General features: G+C 39.7%; 1 protein-coding gene across 4 annotated transcripts in view; it reads right to left on the bottom strand.

Moving 5' to 3' along the window:
• The window catches only part of Ccdc148 (coiled-coil domain containing 148), a 255,563-nt gene that overhangs the window by 52,945 nt on the left and 176,803 nt on the right, over positions 1-25,815 (bottom strand). For all 4 annotated transcript variants that reach the window (XM_028769251.1, XM_028769250.1, XM_028769249.1 and 1 more), the window contains one exon: positions 4,982-5,100. In XM_028769251.1, the coding sequence (XP_028625084.1) occupies positions 4,982-5,100 (119 nt within the window). The remainder of the gene's footprint in view (positions 1-4,981; positions 5,101-25,815) is intronic.

Here is a 25,815-nt window from a genome sequence, read left to right as displayed (position 1 = left end):
ACATATACACATCATATACATATACACATGCATATACACATACACATCATATACATATACACATACATATACCATATACATCATATACACATACACATATACATCATATACACATATACATCATATACACATCATATACATATACACATACACATCATATACATATACACATATACATATACACATACACATCATATACATATACATATACATCATATACATATACTTATACATATACACATACACATATCCGAGTTTAGTAACTTCCAAAAAAGCATACCAAAATTCTGCACCTTTTTATGAAAGTACATGGAAAGTACAGACGTATTCTAATAGCCACTGGTTTACTGTCAGGACAGACAAAATAAAATAAGAGCTACGTAGAAATAAGATAGTGACAAGTATCATTTCAGTTTTACAGAATGTTGGCCAAAGATATATCAAAAAGATTATGGGCAAAAAAACCCCTAATTGTGAAGTAAGAAATTGAAAACAAAATAACTAAAGCTTTCAACCCAAGGGGCAAAAGCAAACATAGAAAACAAACAAACAACAAGCAAAGAAAAGCACAAATAAACCAAACCTAGTTACCTGTAGAAGGTCAAGCCAACAAGATGAGTCAACAGTCTAGCTGGCAATACCAACTACACTTATTGGGGTATAAAATGTACACATGTACACATAGATTAAGAGGATGTACTGGGGAGTAGGGAGCAAGAAGAGGAAGTTGAGGGTTGGTATGATCAAGGCAAATTGTATAGATGTATGAAGTTGCCGAAGAATAAATAAAAGATCTTAAAAAAATAAAAACATTCAACTACATTCAAGATCATTCTTCTTTCTTTGACTTCCTCTTCAAGGACATGAATTACCAAAGTTAATTAATCTCAATACTTCATAAACATCCCAGGCTTCCTGCTCCTGCATCTCTACTGCTGCTAGCTTAAGGCAGACTTTTTCTTGTTGTTGCTTCTCTCGCCTAAAAGGAACTTGAAATTACCTTCTTGGTCACAAGTTTCTATCTCAATCAAGATAATTTCTAAACATCTACTGAAAAAAAATCTATGAGAACCTGAGAGAAGAAAGGACCAGAAAGCTATTTTGCCAACATGTTTCTCAATTAGGAGATTAAGTTGTGTATGTGTCTGTGTGTCTGTGTGTCTGTGTGTCTGTGTCTGTGTGTGTGTGTCTATTGTCAGTTTTCCTTAACATTATTTTCATTCAAAAAGTCAACAGAATTTGTAAAAGAGGTGACATCATAAGTGTAGTCATTTTTGAGGAGAATACTCGTCCTACTAGACAGCACAGGAGGCTGATTGATCAGCATGGTGTCCGAGCAGAAATATAAATAGAGATCAGCTTTTATTTAATCTAATTAAGAGTCCGTATGGGCATATAAATAAAATTAGAAATGTGATATATAATAAAAGTGGCATACTCCATCAAAGGGTAAGGATGAGTCAATATTAATTGGTTCTGAGATAGTTATCCATCAAATTAGAGAGGGGAAAAAGGAAGTCAGAAAATTAGCTCACATGTTTATGACTCTAAATTCCAGATGGCTACGCTGCTAAGTTTTAGAAGAAGTATGAATAGCTTAGTCTCCTTTTTAGAAGACTAGGTAGGGTTTTGTTTTGAGGATTACTATGGACCATCTTGAAGGTTTCTCCTCACTTTGTCTTTGTTTGCCAAGCTGTGTGACATGGTTCCAGGAGGAGAACCTTTTCTAGTTTGTCCTTCTGTGGCAGAGGCTGCATATACTTCATTGCCAGACCAGGGCTTTTTTTCTAAACATTCCACTGGGATTCTTTGCTCGAAGCAACCCCGTAATAGCTAAGTTAACAGACAATCTGCAGTGAGACAAATACATTTTGTTTTCTTCCAGATGGTTATGTTGAATGTTGTCTGCCTCAAATTTCTTTGTGCACACCTTCATTCCCAGTGGCCTGGAGAAAAGATGATGCCTTTTACAAGGGTATGAGTGCCCTTCCTTATAGGAAAAGACATCAGGGAACTTATCTCTCTCAGCCCAGTGAAATGAGTCTCCGTGAGAGGGCTGCTTTCTGAAGCCCAAGGAGGGAGTCCTCACTAGAACCCTATCCCATTTGGAGTGTCTAGGCTCTAGAAATAAGATGCAATCCCAGATTTTCAAACCTCCCAGTGAATACATGATATCTCTAGCCGACTGATACAATGATAGTACACTTTGCAACACACTGAAGGTTGGCTTGGTTTTTCTTACACTTGTAGTTTTGCCTGGGTACATATAGATAATATTGTGTTAAACAGCTGATACTAGGAATGAATTCCAGAGAATACATTGCATGAGGACAGGCATCAAGCAGCAGTTTGGTTTAATATAAATGGTTTCATTTTTATAAGAATGGCTTCATTACTATATGTTTTTAAAACATTTTAAATTTTAAATGTTTGGACAACTGCATCAGAAGCATCTTGTCATGAAAATGTCAGTTCGTGGAAATCACTTATATTGAGTGTTCTTACTATGTTCCAGGCAGTGAGTTACATTCAATATCCATTTGATAATGAATCCTCTGACGTAGATGCTATTTATATATTCATTGTACACATGACCAACTAAAGCCCATAGACATTAATTTACCAAAACTTCATATACCTGTAAAAGAAAAAGTCAGAACTTGAATAGCAACAACCCAGTTCTGGAGTCGTCTCTCTCACTCGCAAGGAATTTAGAAGGCTAGTGTAAACATTGACAAATTAGTTTGAATAAAATGAGATGTGGAGGTTTGTCTTTTCATTATGTCAAGACACATGAAACCTTCAAAATGCAACAGTTTTAACCCCAAATGGAAGTCTCACATTCTCTACCCATAAGTCTTTTGATGAATATGTTATTTTTGTGAACCTTAGTCTTCCATATTCAGAGAGGACAAAAGTAAATGAGCAGAGTTTCCAAACTCTCAAGGCCACATCTGTACTCCACAAAGCAAATCTGGAAGCTAACATTTTAGGCCTTCTTAATCCAATGGGGGGAAATGTGCCTTAGGTTAAAATATCAAACATGATTTTTATTGTATTATATTCTTATAGAAAAACTGCCTATCAAATTTCTTATTGCCAGAATGGTTACAGAAGAATACAGCCTCTAGTCATTGTCTGGGGGAAAAGCTTTTTACACGTAAGACTGCATTTTGAATCACAGAGTGAGAATTATATTTCTATTTCCATCACATTTTTTGAGACAGAGTGGTCTTGAACTTGCTATGTAGCTAAGGATGGCCTTGAACTTCTGATCCTCCTGCTTCCATCTCCAGTGCTGGGATTAGAGGCATTTGCCACCACATGTTTGTGGTGCTAGGGACTGAGCCCAAGGCTCTGTGGATGCCTTTTTCCATTGGCTACACCCCCAGCCACACAGCCTCAGAGAACTATAGCCTGGCTATATCATGATATTTGAAACTCAATGATTTACCACTGGCATGTGGGGACTGGCCTCACAATTCTCTAAATCTGTGTTTCTTTTTTGTTTCCGTCAAGGAACTTGAAGATATATCACAAACTCTTAAAAGTGACCAGCATTTTAGCCTTCAGATGTTTTCTGGTGGACAAGACAGGGCCTTGTGGGAGGTAAGAACTGACATTTCCAAGGTCATACACTATTCAAAGCTGAGTCAAGAATAAAATCCTGAGTTATGGCTCCTGCTCCTTGGTCCTTTTTTGCTGTGCTGTAACACGGCTATTTTTTTCCTGTTATGTAATACACGCTAATCTGATTTTCTTTTTCTCCTTCTCAGCTGAAGCTCTGAATCAGCTAATCTTGATAATTACCAGGACAGGAAGCAAAAGACTGAAAATGGTTCTGTAATCAGAGAAGCTCCCTGCTAAGAGAGACGTTCTATTAGAAGCATGTCCCGAATGCTGGGACTCCACATCTGCTCTGCTTTCCACGCCCCTTAAGTTACTGTGGCTCTCTTTTTTTCCCTGGGAGAGCTTAAGTGGCCCAGCTAGTCAGCCTCTTAACCGCTGCCTTTGCATTACCCTTTGGGACACGGCCATTTGCAGGCTCCCATAACTTCTTTCTGAGCCACGGCCTGTCCTATGGTAGCCACTTACTTGTGTCTTGGCCGTCACTTGCTATCTGTTTCCTTCTTGATTGTTTGACCTCCTGACCTTGAGCTCAGACTTTACCATCTTCTTGCTTCCTTACTCAACTCTAAAGTGTTCAGATGCCCAGAAAATCGTGTGACAGAGATGGATGGGGCAAGGATCATCAGCAACTTCAGAGACGGGTTCTGATTCAAACTTGTCTCTTCTGTAGAAAGACTCCCTCAGCCCTAGAAAGCTCCCTAGTGTGTTCTTGATCCCTTTATATAACCAGGGTTTCCTGTTAGAGCATACAGCTCTTTATTTTAGAATTTCCTTTTCAGACTAATTTTTACTGTTTTCTTTTGGGCCCAGATACAGTCACCTTTAAAAACACTGTTTTAATCTCTTGGTGTAACTCATAAAATAAGAAGGTCAAGCTCATTATCTCCAATGCCTTTCTCAGCTCTGCGGTTTCATAATTGTAGGGAATTCTAAGGATTGTTCATCAGAACATCCACACAGCTCTCTCAACTGTGGATTGTCCTCCCAGCCTTAGTCACAGGAAGTGGATCCTTTTCTTATTAAAATAATGGCTTCCTCCTCCTGGGTCAACATATTAAGTCCCAGCAGCCGCCAGTACCGTTTCATGCACACAGTGGGCAACCCGTTGCCATCAAACCCTCTGTGAGATCTTTAACTAGGAGGTCATCAGAGGAACAACATGGAAAAGTGGAGATTTAAGTATGAAAGTGGGAGCATAAACTATATTATAAAAACCATTTCTTCTATTTGTAGATACAAATATTGAATGGGAACACTCGGTGTGACAGATCCTCGCCCTGATATTGCTTATCCTGACATTGTAGACAACGCTTTACCAGATCACTGTCACAGACTAAAGCCCCTCCCTTACCTTTCTCTGTCTTTCATTGACTGCTCTGCCATTAACTTCTTCAGTTCTTCCAAACGCCGGAGATCTCTCATTTCCATTTCTTGCCACTTCTCTTGTTTCTTAGCCCAGTATTTTCTTATCTACCGTATAAATATTATACCAAATTTAAATTAACAACAGATAAAGTGGGGGAGAGGCAATAACAGTATGCAGTTGCTAAGACAGCAAAGATCAGATTGAAATGGTATTTCATCTTTGTGTGTGTGTGTGTGTGTGTGTGTGTGTGTGTGTGTTTTCGAACTGTCTATAAAATATTCACAACAGAAAAAAATAAATTAAAACACAAAAGTGCAAGTCTCTGGAAAGCCCTTGGTTTAGCCGTTTCTGAAGTGGAAATGTACCATATGCTGAAACCTCAATTTTAATCTATGGCTGAAATAATTGACTTTCAGGGAACCACAATAAAAGCATGTTACTGCCTCTGAAGAATATGACCTACCTGTTACCCGGGAGTATTTTTATCCTCTTATGGTAATGCAGTCTTTAACAAATATAGCATTAAGACTATTTTTACCTTAAAAGCATGAGTTTATTTATGCTAATGGACAGCAGGATATTGAAAGCTTTATGCTCCTGGAGGAAGTGGCAGGAGATGGGTGGGAGGAAGAAGGGAAAGTACGAATTAACACGGTTGTGGTAAAGAGTAGTCTTGACCTATGTGGTAAAATAAAGGTCATGCTTATCAGGTTGACAAAGATGGAAGGCCTTGTTCTTCCTGGGCTGGCTTTACTTCTCTCAATGGAAGCAAATAAGCGTTATTTCCAGGGAGCTGGAGCCATTTCAGGGCTCCACAGTGTGCTTAGGCAACTCAAGTTAATAGAAGCCTGTTCCACTACTCTAGGTTGCCATGTTACTGTCGCGAGACACTGGATCTTGCTAGAAAAAGACAGAGTGGCACCTCCTCAGTGCCAACAGGCAGCAGTCTGTAGGGGCTGGCTAGCCAAACCTCCAGTGTGGCATTTCCTCTTCTAAAAGTTTAGATAGGAAAAGCTAAGTGGTTTTCTTGCTGTCCCTAGCAGCATGTTGTCTGACCCCTAGGTGCCTCTCAAGAGGTACCCCATGATCTTCTTGGCCACAGGCAGGCAATGATACTGTGGAAAAGGAACAGCAAGTCAAGGTTAGAAAGAATCCAACAACAAATATATATATATATATATATATATAAGAGTAAGAGAAAGAGAGAGAGAGAGAGAGAGAGAGAGAGAGAGGAGTTCATGTGATAAATGCCAGTAATCCCTGAGTGCCAGGCACGATAACAGATTATCTTTACTGGGGTATACATCATCTTCATACTTTTCTGCAGTCTTATAGGTTTTCTGGCAATAAATATGTCTTTCATTATCACAGTGGTGATGCTACTTCAAAACCAAGCTTTAAAAGGCATCTATATGAAAGAGAACTTTCTCCTGGGTCATTCCAGCCCAATAATAGACGCTTACTCTTAGCACTGGCCTGGAAGGAGGAGCAGACTCCTTCTGAAGACCGGCTGCTGATGCCTTCTTGTCTCTGCCATTACTTGGTATGTTGCCTTGTACAGATCAAAGAATATGATCTTCTCCTTCCCTTCCTTCCTCCTTTCTTCCTTCCACGCCTCTCTTCCTTCTTCTCTTCTTCCTGCCCTCTCTTTTCCCACCTCTCCTTTCTTCCTCTGATGCAGTCAGTCACAGTGTTTAAGCCTGAGCTGGGCCCCGGGAAACCTCAGTGCCATGATCTGAAAGGCTCCTGACAGCTTCAAACTTCAGAGGACCTCATCCTTGCTATAACTGAAATCCCTAGAAAAAGAGACACTCACTGAATATAGCACCCTTTACCTGTTCTTGTCAGTGCTACGTATGAACTCCTAGGTCACCTCCAGATGCAGTCGAGAATTGAGACACCTGAGTCACCAACTCCTCCAAGCTACCTCTGCCGACATCTAACCTGCCTTTCAACCCATTATCTTTATGTTTTCAAGACTTTTCCAAAAATATGCCTCCTCCTTCAAGGTTTGGTTATCATTAATATTCTACCCATAAAATCTTAAATTATATAGCAATGGGTTCTTTAAACAGAATTGGCCCCTCTCCAATCATCTGGCTCTGGGCTCAGTACACTGTTTAGTTTGGCTCCAAACATGATGCTTTGCTAATTAGTATATCCCTTCTCTGTCCTACTAGATTGCAAAACATGTGATTTACCAATCTTGGTGTTTTGGAGTGTCTTCTAGAACAGAACATGTACTTAATAACCATTTGACTAATGATACAATTGTGTAAACAGGTACCAAATCCATGGCTTGGGTGAGACCTTCAGTGACAATTTCAAAATTAATTCCTGGTCAATAGCTCCCAGTTTCTTAACATCATTCCAAGACATGTTCCCTATGTTCTGCCTACGTCTACCTCCACATTTTTCACAGGGGACACAAAATCTCTAACCTTCCTTAAAGTCCCACCAAGGAGAGGAAGGGCTGTCCCTCCCTCAGTGGTCATATGTACACGGTCTGGAGACCCTAAAAGACCCTTACCCTACCCAGAGGCAGTCCTCCATCCTTAAGTCTCCATATTCCTCCACCTGCGCTTCTCTTCACTCCCCCTCCTTCTCTGAAATACAATTAAACATTTATCTCTCAAGTTAAAAAAAAAAAAAAAGAATAAAGCCTTTTCTGAAACCAAGATGGTAGCAACATGCCACTCAAGGTTCCTTTTGGTTAAAGCATCTGAGACTAGGTGTTGCTTTCCTCCTTTACAGCTCCTATACTATTCCTTGCTCACGGCATTCCTACATCTGCCTTCTAAACAGGAGGGATTGAGTAAGCAGGAGGAAAGGCAGAGCAAGTCTAGGCAAGTTGTAAATCCAAATATATCAGCAATGAATCAGGCAAACTTGTTGCCTTCACCAGTGACAAGGGGTCAAATCAAACAACTATCTCAATTCTTATTTTATCAATCATTGGTACTTTTATACATTTGATTATATTCACACATATCCATATATATACACATATATTTAAAACATTATTGGTTTTAGCATTCATTTATTCATTAAATATTTATTAACGACATGCCTGGAGCCATATACTGTACCGTTTACTTGGGATGTTGTATTTACAGCAATTTTCATAACAATGGGACTTAGTAGAGGAAAGATACTCTTAAATAAAAAAAAATAAACGAGAGAACAGGTCATTACATACTCTGTTAACTCTTAAACAAGATTTAAGTAGTGTAAGATTCAGACTAGTTTGAGTGGCTTTATCAGAAGGCATTTTTAGAATGACTTCCACAGGACATGAATGTAAAAAGCTGATAGCCACGAGTGAGACAGCCATGGAAGAGACAGAGGTCAGAGGGGAGTCAAGGAAGCTGTGGGATCAACAGCATTGGTCAGGAGAGGCCTTCCCTGCTGCACAAGGAGAGTAGATGGGTAAGTTCATACAAGAGCCACTGGGAGTCTAGATAAGTAGCCCAGGACTCAGAAGTGAGGAAGCCACTGAGGGATTTCAATCAAGCAGTGACTCTGGGTGTAAAAGGATGGCCCTGACAGTTAAATGGAGAACGAATAGCCGAGGTACTGAGAAGAAAAGAGATGAGGTAGAAAGGTAAAACAAAGACAGGCACTTGGACTAAACCCTGGGGTGCAGTGTAGGGGTGAGGCATGCTTGAGAGTGGAATCAGCATGCTTGGTTGGGAATTCTGTCTAGTAAAGGCCTGGGATAAAGAACATGCAACAAGTCCTAGCATTTTGCTTTAGCAACTGTGAGATTGCAAGAGTGGGTTCATAAGAGGCTTGGGAAGGGAAGGCAAGCAGAAGGTCACTGGGAGCGTGTGGTTCCTGAAATGCCCAGAACACCTCTAAATGGAGATAACAGACATCTGGAGGTGTAAATTGCTAGAGGGAGAACTCAGTCCTGGAGGCCCAAATTAAGCATCTATTTGCAGAAAAATATCTGATATCCAAGACTAGGAGGAAAAGGTGCCAACCTCATTTACATCTTCATTTTCTCAGCTTTGCCTAAGAGAATGGCTTACCTTCTCACGTCCACTGTGAAATCTTATTATATTTCAAGACCTGAACAAACCTAGCTCCATCCCCTGCAGCAAGAACCCTTTGCTTAAGATTTATTGTGCTTCTCTCCTTGATTAATTTATATGGCCCCTCTCTGGATTGTTCCTGGGCTAGGGGAGCACTTTCTGTGTGCCTGGGATTGTGCAGCCTCTTGCCTTTTTGACTGAGAAACCCCTCCTGGCCCTCCTTTAAAACTCTATCTTCAGTACTGCCCTCTCAGCCTGTTTTGCTTTTGCCTTCTTCCAGATAGGGCTAGGTATGCCTGCTAAGGTATTATTTATATCTTCTCGGCATGACATCCATATGAATCTGCATTATTTATCATTGTATTCCCAGCACCTTACACTGGGACTGACATACAGTCGAATTTAGAGGGTCACTGTTAAATCAGTGGACACTTCTCCTGGTCTCTGGCCCAAGAATAATAGTTGTGGGTGGGAACCAGGCCAGCAGTTTTATTTGCAGGATGGTGAAGTCTGAACTAAGTACTTCCCCAAGGAGAGTTCCATTCACTTCTCATCAGTTAATAGGAGCAGAAAGTGAGGATCGAGAATTATTGGCTCTGCAAGCGTCAAATTAAAATCCTGGCTGAGGACTCTTAACTAGCCCTTTGAGACACTTGTTGAGACAGAGAATCTAATTGCACTGAGTTTTTGACTTCTTGTGCAATCTTTAAAACATGTCAGTGGTGGGGCATCAGACGGTCAGTGTAATAAGTTGAATGTCAAGCTCTTACTTGGACATGATATTTCAAACAAAATAAAGCAAGTCCCTATCATCCGGCCTTCCTCATGCAGATGCTGATTTGTCCTGAAGGCAAGATGCTCCTTTCCATAGTCCCATATCTCTCCATGTTAGCATTCTTACACCAGAGAGAGCAAACCAAGGAAAACAGGCTCCGTATAGATTTATGTAATGTAACGCTATTTTTCCCAGAGCATTTAGATCATTTTTATATCCTACCTTGCTTTAGCGATTTTCAAAACAATTTGTTTCTTATTAACAACCCTACCTGAAAGCATGATGTTTATGCTCAAAGCATACATCAAAGTTTACTCTTAAAAAACCTAGACGAGTATCAAACAGCCATTAAACTCACCATGAAATGAGACTGTCTTACTTCCAGATAGAAAGCAGAAGCTTAGAACGAAAGCATTATAATAGGAAAAGGGCTGGCCTCTAATTTCAAGTTATCTGTGTGATATTGAATCTGAACAAACAGACTTCTGTACAGTGTTCTCGAGTTATTATCTCCAGAACTTTCATAATTTTACAGCAGGAGGTGACAACACTTAACCAGACACACAGAAGATACAATGAACAAAGATCAGAATATTCTATTTCTTTCCCAAAAAAGCATTGAGATACAGTTATTTCATCTTCTGGTACCTAATTAATTTAGATCGAACTGTGCAACTTACAGACAACCTTTCTACCTTTGACCTGCAATATGCAACCCCATTTTAAATGTAACATTATCATATATAAAAGCACAACTGAACATCGTAATAAACGTTCACTTTTTACTTATTTTTCTGTTAATTTACCTACCATAATAATACAGTCACTTCTGCACTGACATATAATTTATGACTTTCTGGAAGGCAAGAGACATTTCTGCACTGTGGCATCTTTTGTATCTGGTATTGTCTTTCAGGAGAGAAATGAAAGAGACTCATCTGATAAACTAATGCAGTGAGAAATAATGCAGACAAAGTAGCACTGAAGAAAACAACGTTTAGGGTTTTGCTCATATAAATCCCACTATACCTGGAGAGACAATAATGGTACAGCTTACCAGTCACTCAACTGGTTTATAATGTCATAGTGCATGGTATTTAATCCCAAGGGCATGCATATCTGCCATTTCTCTGAGTCAAGGTGCTTCAGAGAGCCAAAGCAAGTTGTTTTGTGCTAGAGATAAACCCTGTGTCACTCTTTGTCTCAAAATTTTTCAATCAACATTCTCTCTCCTGTACTCTGCACTATAACAGCATCTGTGTGACTTGACTCAAGACTGACTTAAATTTCTGAATTTTTTTTTTAAAAAATGGTATTAGGTTGGAGAGACAGCCCAGCAATTAAGAGTGCTTGCTGCTTTTACAGAGATCCTAGTACTTCCTAGTGTCCAGCTCCAGGATATCTAACATCCTCCTCTGGACTCCCCAGGTACACACACACCCACATCCACACACCCACACACCCACACACTCACACACCCACACACCCACACACCCACACACCCACACACCCACCCACCCCCACACACAAACACATGTATACCTTATTAAAACAGAATTTAAATCTTAAAGGGATTTCAGTGATTTAATTTGCAAGACATTCATTCTATAAAACTTGGAAGTTCTCTATGTGAGCAAGAAACCAAAGTCAGGTCTTTGACACATAAAATAGAAGTCAATCCTACACTCATACCGTCTGGTTATTTGAACTTCACGGATCTCTTTTCAGCCAGAATTCAAACTGCTCATATTTCTGATATGTTCCCTTGCCCTAAACGTGACAGTTTCACACACTGAGCTGAAAGCTGATAAACAAGTCCATCCCTGGCTAGTAAGAGAGTAAACTATCACGAATTTTCTCCTAAAGTATGAGACTAGGAATAAGAACACAGGACAGGCAAGATGGCTCAGTGGATAAGGGCAACTGCCACCTATTCTGATTACCTGAGCTTCACATGGCCGAAGGAGAAAACCAGTTCCCACAAGTTTTCATCTGACTTCTCACCATGTGTGTCACAGAATGCATGTGACCTCTGCATGTGTGCTATGAGATGGATGTGGGCATATATGCACACACATACATAAATAAATAGATACAAGTATTTAATGAGAAGAAAACTCCCAGAAACTTTAATTACTAAGAAAGAGGCTTTTAAAGTCCAACAAGCATGGAAATTGACAAAAATTATCTATGTCTATATTCCTATCAGTCTTAAAAGGTTGAAAAAGATGACAATAAGGGAAATATCCCAAATTGTGAGATTATCAAGTGAACCATTTAAGGAAACAGTACACAAGCAATAAAAAATCCTATGTAGAAAAAAAAGGAAACTACCCAGGATATATTGACAAGTAAGGGAAATAGCATTTAAAATAATATATTTGGGTATGGAAAAATGTTGAGGGCCATTGTGGTTAACTTTCTTTTGGGAGCTATGTGGGTTTGGGGTGTTTTTCATAGTATTTTGTGTTCTTGTCTGTAGTTTTACAACAGACATAAAATACTTTGTAATTATCAAAGTTTGCCTTTTAAATTTAGACAAAGAAAATACAGATTTAGACAGTGGGTCCCAGGGGCATGGCTAGCATTCATTCGTGAAGTTTTCAAAGTATCTTTTAGTATACTGCCCGAGGACAGGATGCAGTATAAAGCCCTGACCATGACTGTAGTTGTACAACACTACCCCTTTCTGCCACACTGCATATGGCATCATGTGCATCTTCTTTAGAAACATTTCATGAACTCATGGTATAATTTTATACAAGTTTTATAAGGGCCTCAAACAAAACTTCTATTTAAGATGCTACGTATAGAATAAGTTGCATTCTTCCCTTCAACACATGCTCCAACTCCTGAGATATTGGAATGATGTCCATCAGTAGCAAACAGGGACTAAATGCTTGTCTCAAACTGAATTCAACTACAAAATCTCTCTTCTCTCTTAGTTTGCTGGTGTAACTGTGTTGCTATCCCTTTAATTTCTTGTCTCTTATTCTCTTGCTAATTTCTTATATCAGAAAATATAATTCTTATTAATGAAGATTCTTATTAATAAAGATTCTTATTAATAAAGAGATGGACACAAATAAAAATTAGAATAAACAGAAAAGATGTACAAAAAGATGTTCTGTGAAAATTGAAAGGAGAGTTAAAATGCAGGCAGTGAGCTGCTTTACCACCTGTAGACTGGAGACAGCATGGGGGAATGGCAGCAGACAGCATGGGGGAGTGACAGCAGACAGCATGGGGGAATGGCAGCAGACAGCATAGGGGAGTGGCAGCAGACAGCATGGGGGAGTGGCAGCAGACAGCATGGGGGAGGGGCAGCAGACAGCATGGGGGAGGGGGCAGCAGACAAAAGCAGAGACCTTTAGTAGAAGATGGTCAAGCACAACCTAACAGAGCAAGGAGCTGGGGGACCCTCACTATCCTGCTTCATCCCAGTCTCCCATCTTGTATTTTTGCTGAATACAGCCAGAAACCAGAGGCCAAGGAAGACACACAGGGAAACCTAGGGGCCAAACTGAATCATTGGCGGAGACTACTCAAGGAGGAGATATCCCATTCAGCAGTACTAATTTCTTTAATTATACGTGTTCAGAAGTAGGTGATACCTATGCGCATACAGAAGTAACATTTTAGACAGAGCTTGCTTTGGCCACTTGTATTGAGCACTCCTGAATAGCAGAGCTTCCCACTCATGAAAATTGGCAATAACCTCCTTTCTGTTGTGATGTATCCTATGTCCATATAATAGGATAAGCCAAGAAAATGTTCTGAAGTAAACATATTAGTTATCTCATTCTTAATTGAAATGTCAGGTGCATTTAAAAATAACTGTCATGGTTTCTTTAGGAGAAACGTCTGTTTTCAGGATGGGCGATATTACATACTGATGGTGTCTTATGTTGACATTTCTGAAATGAATTTGCCCATAATCTTGTTTAATTTCTCTCTTTTCACTATTCATTAGGGAGGGAGTTTATCTGCTAAGGATGCTGTATTTCAAAACCTGAAGTGTCAGGGAGAGTAAAAAGTAATCAGGCCTCAGAGTCATTCAATCATGACTTCTTAGAACTTAGAACTCAGGTGATTTCTGTGAACATTTAATCCAAACACTTCATTTTACAACTGAGAGGACAAAACCCCACACAGTCTACATAATACATCCAAGGTCATCCATCATATTAGGGCCCCCAGGCCTGACAGGTCTTCCTTTCCACTTCAACATTAAGACATGTGCTGTGTACAGCTAAGCGGTTGTACACAGAGTGTGTAGCAAACATACCCACTCAACCAATACTCTGTGAGTGCCTGGCACCATGCACTGAAAATAAAGAAGTGGAAAAAAACACCCACGAATTCTCTTTTCTTGTGAATGTACATTCAAAAAAAAAAGTAGTATTTAAGTGTGTGTGTGTGTGTGTATGTGTGTGTCAGGGGTGATAAATGCTGAGGGAAAACTAGGGCAGGATAATAGACGACAATAAATAAAAGGAGTCATCAAGGATGCTCCCACTAGCATGACATTTGTTTGGGTCCTTCAGTGAACTGAGAAGATGATTGTGCAGACATCTTGGAGGAGGAGGATGGTTCTAGGTCCAGGGAACCATGAGTGAAAAAGGCTGGGAGACAGTGCTAGGAGGTTCATGGAGAAGCAGACAGGCACAGCTGGAGGAATAAGATGAAATCCAACATGGATTGGTACAGTGCAGGGAAGATCAGGCAGGGCCATAGAGGCTGGTAGACTTTGGATTTGATTTGTCATGGGTGAGAGTCCATTTGTGCATCTGGTGGCAGAGGAGTGATATAATCTGAAGTGAGTGTACAAAGATCTGCATGGCTGCTTTGAGTAAAAGAACATGGAAGAGGAACGTTGAAACAAGAGGAGAGGAATTAATTAGGAGACCAGGAGGCTGATCCAATGTTTCTGATTAAATTATATAGGTAGATCTTCTATCCATGTCAGAAGGTAAATTTAATAAAGGGAAAATACAAATCAATAATGACTCAAAAACTATTGGGCTGTGCACTAGGAGAGCAGATTCCATCTGCAGTGAGAACAGGGAAGAGAAGTGAGGGCATTGTGTGTCTGGGAGGAAAAGCCTAAGCACAGCTTTGGCATTTAGATTTGAGGTAGTTGGGTATGTCGGTGTAGACTTCAAAGGGAATATTAATCGGTACTACCCAGCGTATAAATAATATGAAGTTATATTGTTAGCAAGTTAATTGCGACCCTCTAGATAACATGCATACTTTGAACACTAAGCCCCCAACATACTCCATAGTCTAAGAGATAGAAGAACTAGGAAGACCCATGCAAGTTTACTGAGAAGAGGGGAGCACTGTGCTATAATGGCTTCCTAGAAGTAAATCAAATCATTTTCCAAAGACAAGGCTCTGGTCAGTTCGATCATAATAACTCCTGAAAGATGAGAACTAAGAACTGATCACTTGGAGTAGTTAGTAGGACACGGAGGACAAGGGCAACCTTGGCAGGGGCAGTGTTGCTGCAGCTGGGGGATGCACTGGTTCCAGAGGAGTAAAGAAGAGAACCGTCCACATTGCTAATCATCATGAAATTCCCAATCACAATAACCTTGCACATGACCTCACTCCAGTTGGAATGGCAGCGGAAAAAGGAAAAAGGGAACAGGTGCTGGAGAGGACTATAAAACACTGAGCATGTGCACAGTAGGTGAGAAGATAGAGTTTGGAGGACACTGTGGAGGATGGTCTTTTAAAAATTAACAAAGAACCACCCATAACCTGTCAACCCTAATATTAGTGATACAGCCAAAGAAAAGTAAAGTAATATGTTGAAGAGACATCTACGCTTACATGTTTATTGAAGCATCATCATCAGTCAAGAAATGGGAACGGCCCAAGTGCCCATCAACACATGAACGGATGAGAAGTAAGAATGCAAATTAGATGAGAGAGCTGAACTCTCATCAGTCGTGACAACATGGATGGTACTCTAGTTCATCATTACATGAAGTGACAAGAGTCTACCATGAGGAGGTGAAAGATGCTGCTCTCACAGGACTTGAGAGAACAGTGGCTCCTGTAGGCTGGGTTGTACAAGACAGGGAAAGAGTGAACAACGAGTGCAAAATCACAGCTAGAGGGGAATAAGAAACTCTGCTGTACTATCACAAAGTAGGGCTGACCAAAGATAATACTGATTTACTGTGTACTTTTAAGATGCCTTAGAAAAGAATTTTAAATGTTCTACCATATAAAACATAACTATTACAGGACATATATATGCTTACTCTTATTTAAGTACCATACAATGTACATAGATACCAAAATATCACATGATGTAATATAAATACGTGTTTTTCATGTGTTGAAGAAAATTAAGATAAAATATAAAAAGAATTGAAGAGGAAAAAAGCTGGACACTGAGTTCAGGCTACGGAATGATGGCATGTCTGAAGCGGGGTGGGATCAAGAAGAGTATCTGTTAGATGGAAGACATTGTGGCATGCATTTAGAAAGATCTGGAAGATGGAGGCTGGTGGGACAAAGACTGGAACAATCTTGAGTTGGAAAGGCAATGAGATCCACTGCACAAACAGAAGTGGCCTCAGACAGATCAGCATTATGAAGAGATGATGTCAGGATCATGATTATAGACGACAGGTTGGTAGATTTGATCTTGGAAACCTGTGAAAACTCCCTTATGAAAATAATGTCAATTTGTTAATAAGAAAAATGCAGTCATGGCATCTTCTTCATTTTTCTTAACCCCTTCAAAAAATAATGCCACAAGGAAATGAAAATGGTGATTTTTTTTTAAAGTCAGCTTGTAACATAATCTTATCGTGATTATCTTATGTCTTGCGGAGCATTTAATTACAGCGCATCATGAGCTCAGAGGAAAATCATAGCTATTAAGAATATGGAAACAGACAATGTCAGCTTTGGACACTTTTAGAACATAAAAGCAATTCTACTGTAGCAAATGGGTACTACTAAGGGGTTTTAATATCGTTGACTTGCTATCTGCTAGACAGATCTGTGTGAGCAATGGTAGGAATAAGGTGAAATAACCTCAAATCCAACACTTTGCTATTGAAGCTTCTTGAAACTGAGATTTCCCAAAATGGATTCATCTCAAAATTAATAGCCAAGAGCATTCACGAGCGCAGCACAAACAATACAGCAGCAGTTAAAGAATAAACGGGGATTGGCTCATCTAGAGTCAAATACTTCACAGCTACGTGGCTTTGGGGAAATTATGGAACTTGTATACATCTCAGCTTCTTCAGGTATGAGGATCACATTGGTATCCATCCCTCGGAGTTATTAAGAAGATTAAATGAACACAAGTACTGCCTAGAACACTGCAAACTCTGCATAAATGTTCATTAATTATATCAGATCATTATGAATAATCAAGACTTAGCAGAAAATACAGCCAAATATGGCAGTAGTGTCAATTCTTAAGTTTCTCCCACTAAAGCTCCCAACTGGGAAATCGTGTGCAAAATTTTTTTAAAAATTAAAAATTTAAAAATTAAAATAAAATACATCTGTCTCTTAGCCATTGGCTCTTTTTTTTTTTCATCTGACTCTTTCTTAAAATTATATCATCACAAAAGATAAGAAGGTTGCTTTGTATTTTATTCTTCTGAGAAGGAAGCTACAGGAGTCAGAGGGATGGCTCAGTGGTTAAGACCCACATCAGTTGGCTCCCAACTGTTCTTAACTCCAGCTCCAGGAGTTAAGCATCTGCTGCAAATGTCTGCTGGCCACAGGAACACACAGACATGCTCAGCTTTTTGTGTGAGACCTAGAGATTCAAACTCAGGTCAGTATAAAACTCTTGCACAATGAGCCATCTCCAAAACCCTGAAGTTTTCATTTTAAAAAAGACAGTTGGAAATGGACAAGTAGGCTTCCCACTGGACATCTCCGGGCATGAGTCTACACTTCCTGTCACTTTTAGACTTATATTGAAAACTAGTTTCAACTTGTTCAGTCTCACGTGAACAGGGTGGGATGGGTTCATTTAATAAGCTTACTTATGTTCATTTCTAAATTTTAAATGACAAACCAGAGAACACTGGGAACATTTTTAAATTATGTGATTCTTGATTTATTTCTTTTGCTTAATTAAACCTCCTGCTCGACATTAACTTCTTTACCCATAAAATAATATTTGGAGGACTAATATTAAATTTTTATAAGAGAAAATTGCAATTCCAGTTTAATTCTGAGTTCTTTCTGCATAAAATATTTACTATCTTCTTTTCATCTAACCATTGTTAAACTGAAGTGGAAATTTCTGGTTTCTTTAACAACTCAGTTGTATCACGTGATGTTTTTCTGGAAGCTGTCTTTTGAGAGGACATGTGATGTTTTCCTGAAAACAGACACTTTGAGAGGGCACGTGATGGTTAGAAAGATGATAAATGGAATCCCACTCTAGAGAAAGGAGGCTCTTGCATTGCTACATCCTGCAATACTTTGCTGGTCTTCACTGATCTTCGCTCTGTAGAGAGAAATGTGCCAATGAGCTTCTCCTAGCATTTGGTTGATCCTGGCTGCTGCCTCTGACTCCTGCTGACACAGCGGAGCCTTGGTGTTTTTGTTGCGTTGAGCCACCACTTCTGATTCGTGTTTGGTGTTTGTTATTAAACTGGACTGCTGGTATCCTGACAATGAAGAGTGGAATTGCCCCCAAGGAAATACTTCTAAACAGGTCCACAGCTCCCTTTTCATTAACCACCTTTTTCTGCTACCTCTGGTCCATGGGTTAGAAGGGAGATTGAAGCCATTAAGAACCCTAAAGTAGGTTTTGAAAAAAAATTCTAAACCTACATTAAATGACAACTTACCCATTATGTTCCTTTAACTCTAATATGTGGGATACTTCATGAAATTTGAAAATTCAAAAGAATAACATAAGGTCTTGGAGAAGGGGCTCAGTGGTTATGCTCACATTGTGTTCTTGCATAAGATCTCAGTGAAGTTCCCAACGCCCATATAAAGCAGTTCACAATCTCCTGTAACTCCAGCTCTAGGGGATCTGTTGCTCGGCAGGCCTCCATGGGCTGACTCTCTCTCATCTCTGACTCTGTCTCTGTCTCTGTCTCTGTCTGTTTCTGTCTCTCCCTCTCTCCCTCTCTCCGTCTCTCTGTCTCTCTCTGTCTCTTTGTCTCTGTCTCTGTCTCTCTCTGTCTCTCTGTCTCCCTCTCTCTCTCTCTCTCTCTCTCTCTCTCTCTCACACACACACACACACACACACATACACACAAACAAAAGTAATAACCAACCCCTAAACTGTGCAAAACTCCACACCTAGGAGTTATCAGCTGAGAGGACCAGCTCGCAGGACTCAGCCTTAATGCAGATAGTTTATTTGCAAAGAGTCCCTCATGTTGTGAGAGATACCAGTGAGTGAACATTAGAGTAGAGGTCAAGTTTTGTATTTGGAATGAATCAAAGACATGTTTCCAAGGCCCCCAAAGTCTCCAGCTATTTTCATACTGCCTTCTCTGTTTTCTGAAAACATAAAGGTGCTGAAAGCCTGTTTTAACACTGAAAGTCACCATATTGCCAAGTGTCACAATAGTGTTCCATGTCAATGTTTCAGCTAGCACAGGTGAAATACTACATAAATTGGCAGCATTTTCATTTTATATCATTTTATTGTAACTGAGATTCAGTTAGATAGCTTTCCCTCCCTTCTCCAAAGCAGCCTTGCTCTCTCCATTACACAGGCTGGGGAAATGTATCTGTCCTAATAGGAAAGGATGCAGAGGAAACGGAGGACCCTGCCAGGACTGGCAGGTACCATCTCTTAGAATCTGTTTTCCAAGGACCACTATGATTTCAAAAGGTTCTTTTTCCCTACTCCCTAAAGCCTTGTAATTGTCATTATCCTCCTTCCTCGACATCGGTGCACTTCATGGGGATGAGAGGCAATCAGTCACAGGCATTTGAAGGAAATTACAGAGGACACTTCCATATCCTGCAGTTCCTGCGGTGCACGAATGCATGCAGTAGCAATTAAGGGCCTAAAGTAAAGGAAGAAAATTAATAGGAAGAGAGTTGCTGAGCCCTACTGCAGTCAGCCAGGACAAAAAGTTTATTTCAAGGCCTTGACTTTGAACAACTATGGCTAAACTAATAACATGGCTAACATGGGAGTATTCATACTAAGAAGCACTCAGACCAGCAGAGGCCAGAGTAGGGAGGGGCAGATACCCATGGTTATGACTTGATGACACAAAGCCAAGAAATGAGAGAGGAGGTAGTGTAGGCATTTGATGAGAAGAAATGTACCTCCTAACTGCCCTGAGCTAAGGGAATCATCAGTACTCCGTGCAGGGGACAGTTACTCTTAAAATTACATTAGAAGTATATGTGTATGGATATCTATGTATCTATCAATATGAGCATATATGTATATATGAAAATATTTAATTTGATATATGTGGTGATAGTCAACTAATTTCAATCACAATATAATTCACTCCATTTGTAGTTTTTGGTTTTTCTGGATTAACACTTTTGTTGTCCTGATAAACTTTGAAACTCAAATCTCCCTGTCTTATTAAATTACTGAGGGTTTCGAATGACACAGAAAGAAAATGTATACTACCTCTGTGACAGTGTGGGTAAACACATCTTTAAAAAAAAAAAACTACCAGAAGAGGAATTATTTATGTTGGAGTGTCCTCTTACAAGGGCATGAAATTTGCAAAATGAAGAACTGGAATGTAAGATAAATGACACTGAAAGGTACTTGGAAGACAATGAGTAAATGGATGGAGACTAATCCCATGTGGACCTTTGGGTTATAGCTATTCACTGCCAGCCTTTCTTACTAAAGGCCAGTAGCACTAACCTGTTTGTGAAGCAGATGGGTGGAGACGCAAATGCAGCCCAACACACTACTACATGAAGGAGAGCAGTAGAGTCAGTGCCTGATGAAGAAGTAAATGCACTACTTTGAGACATATTACTTCCTTACAGGAGACCTTGAGAGTTCAAAACAGAGCATACACCAGAAAGCATATATACGTAATTTACAATGAAGTCAGCAAGTCGTAAAGCATATGAGAAATGTTGCACATTTTATCTTTTTGAACTATGTGCTAATGAGTCTGCATTTTGCAGTTTATTGCCACCTAGACCCAGGGTATACACTAGGGAATCAATGGCCCTGTTGTCTAGAGGGAATTACTAGCTAGTGCATGCTCTCTGTTCTGACCAGAATGTATCATCTTACTGGTACTAAAAACTAGCTACGCAGACACTAGTGTTGACTAAATAATGTCCCTTTGAGGGGTATTCTTTTACCAGCTAAGAGCAACAACAGGTAAAGATAAAAAAAAGACTGTGCACATGAGTAGTTTCTGAAGCTGGTTTAATTCTGTTGCCTCTAGTTATAATTAACTTTACCTGATTTCTATTTGATATGTCTGATTTGATTCTAGCTACCTTCTGCTTTACCACTCCACTACAACAATATTAATATCAGTAATTACTGTGTTATTTATAGAGCTCTTTCTGAGTTCTGGGCATGTGTTAGCTGTTTCCCATGTTTTGTCTCAACTCATTGACTATTATACAAATAGATACAAACACTGAAACTCAGGAGAAAAAAAAACAATTTCCTTCATGGCCATACAATTAGCAAATGGCAGCTCTGAACTTTGACTAGATCTGAGCAAGAAAAAAAAAAGCCTATGAACTCAACACATTTGGAGCCATGCCCCATTCTAGTGGGCTCACTGAGTTTGGGGTCTTCCATATTTGCTACCCAGTTTGCCATTTGTTGATTTCCCTTTCCACAATGGCTCATCACTGTCTTCATTTGAAACTGGATCTCTTTAGATTAACTTCAGAATCTTTTTATCTGTATATGTGTTTGGGTTCCTTTCTCAATGAGATTGCCAGTATACCATATAGTTATAGCTAACATATGATGAAAAATAGAAATATCTTTAGACATTCTCCCTCTCCTGCATTAAATTCTATTTCAGGGACATGGGCCTGCCATTTGATATTAAAACTAATACAAAGTCTTGTTAGGGAATGTTCATCTTCTAGTGCTCAGGTAGCAGGAACCCATTCCACATCCCCCCAGTATGGTTCAAGGTCAAATGGAAGACATGAGTCTACCCATCTTCAGGAAGCATTTTCCCCTTTCCTGACTGCAATATTCAGCCTATCCTCATACAGGGAGATACAAGTAATCTTAGCTCTTCCTGAGGCTATATGGAAGCCTGTGCCAGAAAGTAAGTATCTGGAAATGCCAAGTGCCTCTAGGTGCCACCTTAGCTTCTAATACCTAGGCTGTTCAGGTCAATCTTCCAGTCTCAGGATTCCACATTCTAGATCATCCCCACCCTCTTTTATGATTGGTAACATAAGCTGACAGCTGAGGCACTTTGTCATCCTGCTTCTCACCAGGATAACTCTGGGCAGACTGTAACCTCTTTTTATGCTGCCCTACTTCAGACATCTCAACACACTGTGTGTTTTATAGGATTTCTATGTATTAGAAAAAAGCCACACACACAGTCTTAGATAATTTTCTCACTCTTCTGGTCTGTGGAGGTAGCTGAGAGTCATTAGTTTTAAACCTCCAAAGTCCTTTTCATTTCAAAAGATCCAAGAGAAAGACATTTAAATTCTGGGAGGATCTTTTATACAACTGAATCTATTGACCTTTTGATCAGTTGAAGGCTTCAGTAAAGGATTATATATAATCATACTTCTAGCCCCTTATCTATGCTAGCCAATAACACTCTTGTTACAAAAGAGAATCTCTAAGCTAGTTGAGAATTTTCCTAATCATCAAGTCTGTATCCTTTTTGTTGAACAGCTTTTCAAAATTAATCTCCTCCTAATGAAGCTCATCATTCTGGAAGTCCTTTTCTACCCAGCTTTAGTGTCCACAAGCTCACCTCCTTTTTTACCCAGCTTTAATGTCCCCAAGCCCTATTTTCTCCTGTTTTCAATACTGATCACTTTTGTTAGAGTCCTTTTGAGCCATGTCTTTACCATCTGCTATTTATACTAGTCATTTGTTGAAGGTAATCTAGTTTTTTTGGTTTTGGTGGTGGTGGTCAGACACTGAGAAGGGATTAGCACAACACAATCACTCCCTGTTGTTGTTTTTGTTTTTAATTAATCAACCTCAAAAGTGATGCCCTCAAAATTCTTCTGCCTTTTTTTCACTTCCAAATCCAACCCCACTTCTACATACTTGGTATTCCAGAACCCAGTTCAGTGGTTTTTTTCTTTTTTACAACTACTGTAAAAAAAATTAACACAGATTGGCAGTATAAAACAAGATTTTACAGCTTTTAAAGCTCAGAATTCTATAATGCAGAAGTCCTTCACAGTGTGGTTGAGCTCTCTGCTTTTGAAGTTACCTTACTGAAATCTAAGGTTTGGGGAAAGCAGAATTCTTATCTGGAGAAACATTTGCTTCCAACTACATTCTTGTTTTTAACAGACTTAAGTTCCTTATGGCCACAGGACTGTGAGTTAGAGCTTGGCATTGCTTCACTGGCTCAGTTGTACAGTTCGATCCATGTTCCCTGCCTGATGGCTCCCTCAGTATTTTGGCCATGATGGCAGGTCATGTCCTTCTTGTCCTTCAAATTTCTAGCCACCCTGGGCAACTAGCCACAGAAAGTCCTCTTCTCTACTGGGCTCCTATGATTGGTCATTCTGATAATGTCTCTGTTTTGCCGTCATCGGTGCTATCTTATCTAAGCTAAGCATGGGACGAAACTCCATGTTACTTTCAGTTCTGGTAAGGAAGGGCATGTAGTGGACTGGTGAGAAAAATCTCAGAGAACATCTTCAAGTTGTCTTGCTCAGTTGTCTAAACTTGCTGGCTCATCTAAACCCCAATGGTCCTAAAGACACAGGGTTTACACTTAAGGATCTTAAGTTTTATCAATATTCTGTGTTCATCTTTTACTCTCCACCCATAGCTTTTTAGATCAGTACCTAAAATCTTGATAGTACACTACCTAGCTATATATAGTATCTCAAAAGAGACGTCAAGATTTTATAAAAATTTTCTCTCATATGAACCCACAAATTCCCTACATTGGGAGAACATCTTTGACCCAAACTGTAAAATCTCTCAGGAGGCTTAGTTTTTTTTTATTGTTTTTAATAAGGGTCCCCACTTCTAACCTACCATTTAAAGGTAGGGGAGAAAAGATGGTAAATTAGACAAGGAGATGTGGACTTGTTTAGAAATAGTTTTTTTGTCGAAATTCCAATCTCTGATGTCAGGATACCAGCAGTCCAGTTTAGTAGTGTCAGGATATCAAACACAAATCAGTAGCAGTGGCACAGTCTAGCAGATAGCACCAGGCCTCTGCCAAATGGGCATGAATCACTGAGAACAACCAGGACCAGCTGGAACACCAGGAGAAGTACTCTGCTGTGCCTCTCTTGACAAAGCAATGATTAGCGAAGACATTAGTGAGTTGTATTCATACTCTCTCCAAGTATCATATGTTTTTCTACAGGTCTTGCCTCAGCAAAACACCATGTAAGTCTGCATCACATGACACATGTAGAAACTTTCCACTTCAGTGGAGTTTCTGGAATCTTCTGAACAGAAGAACTATTCCCAGCCTATAACCTGCACTCTGTTTTCACTGTCATTGCTAGATAGACTATGCCCTTTGGTTTACTACTGTCTCCTCCCGCAAGGTTCTCTGCAGCTGTAATTCTGGTTATTTGCCAGAGCATTCAAGTGTCAACATTCCACTGAAGCTAACTTTGGGCATTTGCTGAATTGGTGGCACATGAACCCAAGAATTCACAAAATGGCAAATACCTCCCCAAAATAGTGCCCTGAGGTAGAACTGAAGATTATACACCCACTGGTGGCATCCTGGTTTGTCTAGTAATGCCTCCCAGTTCTGTTGCAGGCAGTGCTGGATTTCGCTACATTTTCAGAGAATTGTCAAACACTATACCAGGAAAGACATATGTCTCTAGTATATGACTCTTGCTCACAATTTCCATCCTAGGAGAAAAGCTAGAACTAACTTGGAGCCCATGGAACCCTAGACTTGGCATGCCATAGCAATTCATCTCCTAAAATCCTATGATACAGAGAAAATGTTATGATATTCTCATACCATTCTAGAGCCACATACAGCAAAAAGGTGGTGCAGGGACCAACAATACATTATTAGCCATTTTAAGGCCCATCTAGCATGATAATTTTGTTTCTTAGAATAGTTCTGTGCTCATTCATAAAAAGGTACCATCCTCTGATTTTATCATGACAATAATTTCAAACACAGAGAGATGCCTGTGAAAATTACCTAACAGGTAACAATTAATCTAATCTCAGCTAATCAACATCTGTCTTGAATCTTGAGATAAAACCATAAAAAAAAATAAGTATTCTATCCAACTGGAATGCCACAGAGAAAAGGAAAAGGTATTGGGCACCTATAAGAGTAAACATAGCACTAGGTACAAACCAAAACATTATCTTAGCAAATGAGCCCTGAAATATAAATTGTATAGTAAGACTCACTAGGGTGAAGAGTGTCCTGTCCAGACATTCTCCGTTGAGGTCCATGGCAGGGCAGAGCTTCTCTGTCTCCTCTGCTGCTTCCTTGTGAGTAAAGAAAGTCAGGTGGGAAAATGGAGGAGAAGCAGCAGGGCTAGGAGAAAGCATGTCTCAGTCAGGGGGCTTTGTCTGAAAGATTATCACCTGTAGGGGAATTATCAGCCAAGCTGCTTTAATGCTCTAGAAGAACAAAGTTTGCTTCTAGCATATAAAGTAGTTAAAACAAAGAGAATGTAAGTTTGTAATTAATAAAGGTAGCCAGAACTTTTTATCAGTACTTTTGATCAGTATGTCTCTTGATAATAGAGCTCTCCGTTATGTAGAAATGTGTAGAATAATATGTAGAAATGCTGAACAAAATTTCTCTCTCTCTCTCTCTCTCTCTCTCTCTCTCTCTCTCTCTCTCTCTCTCTCTCTC

This window comes from Grammomys surdaster, unplaced genomic scaffold (assembly GCF_004785775.1).
Source record: "Grammomys surdaster isolate TR1022 unplaced genomic scaffold, NIH_TR_1.0 191, whole genome shotgun sequence".
Classification (NCBI taxonomy): domain Eukaryota; kingdom Metazoa; phylum Chordata; class Mammalia; order Rodentia; family Muridae; genus Grammomys; species Grammomys surdaster.
Note: the sequence above shows the minus strand (reverse complement) of the source record. Positions and strands in the feature narration are given on the sequence as shown.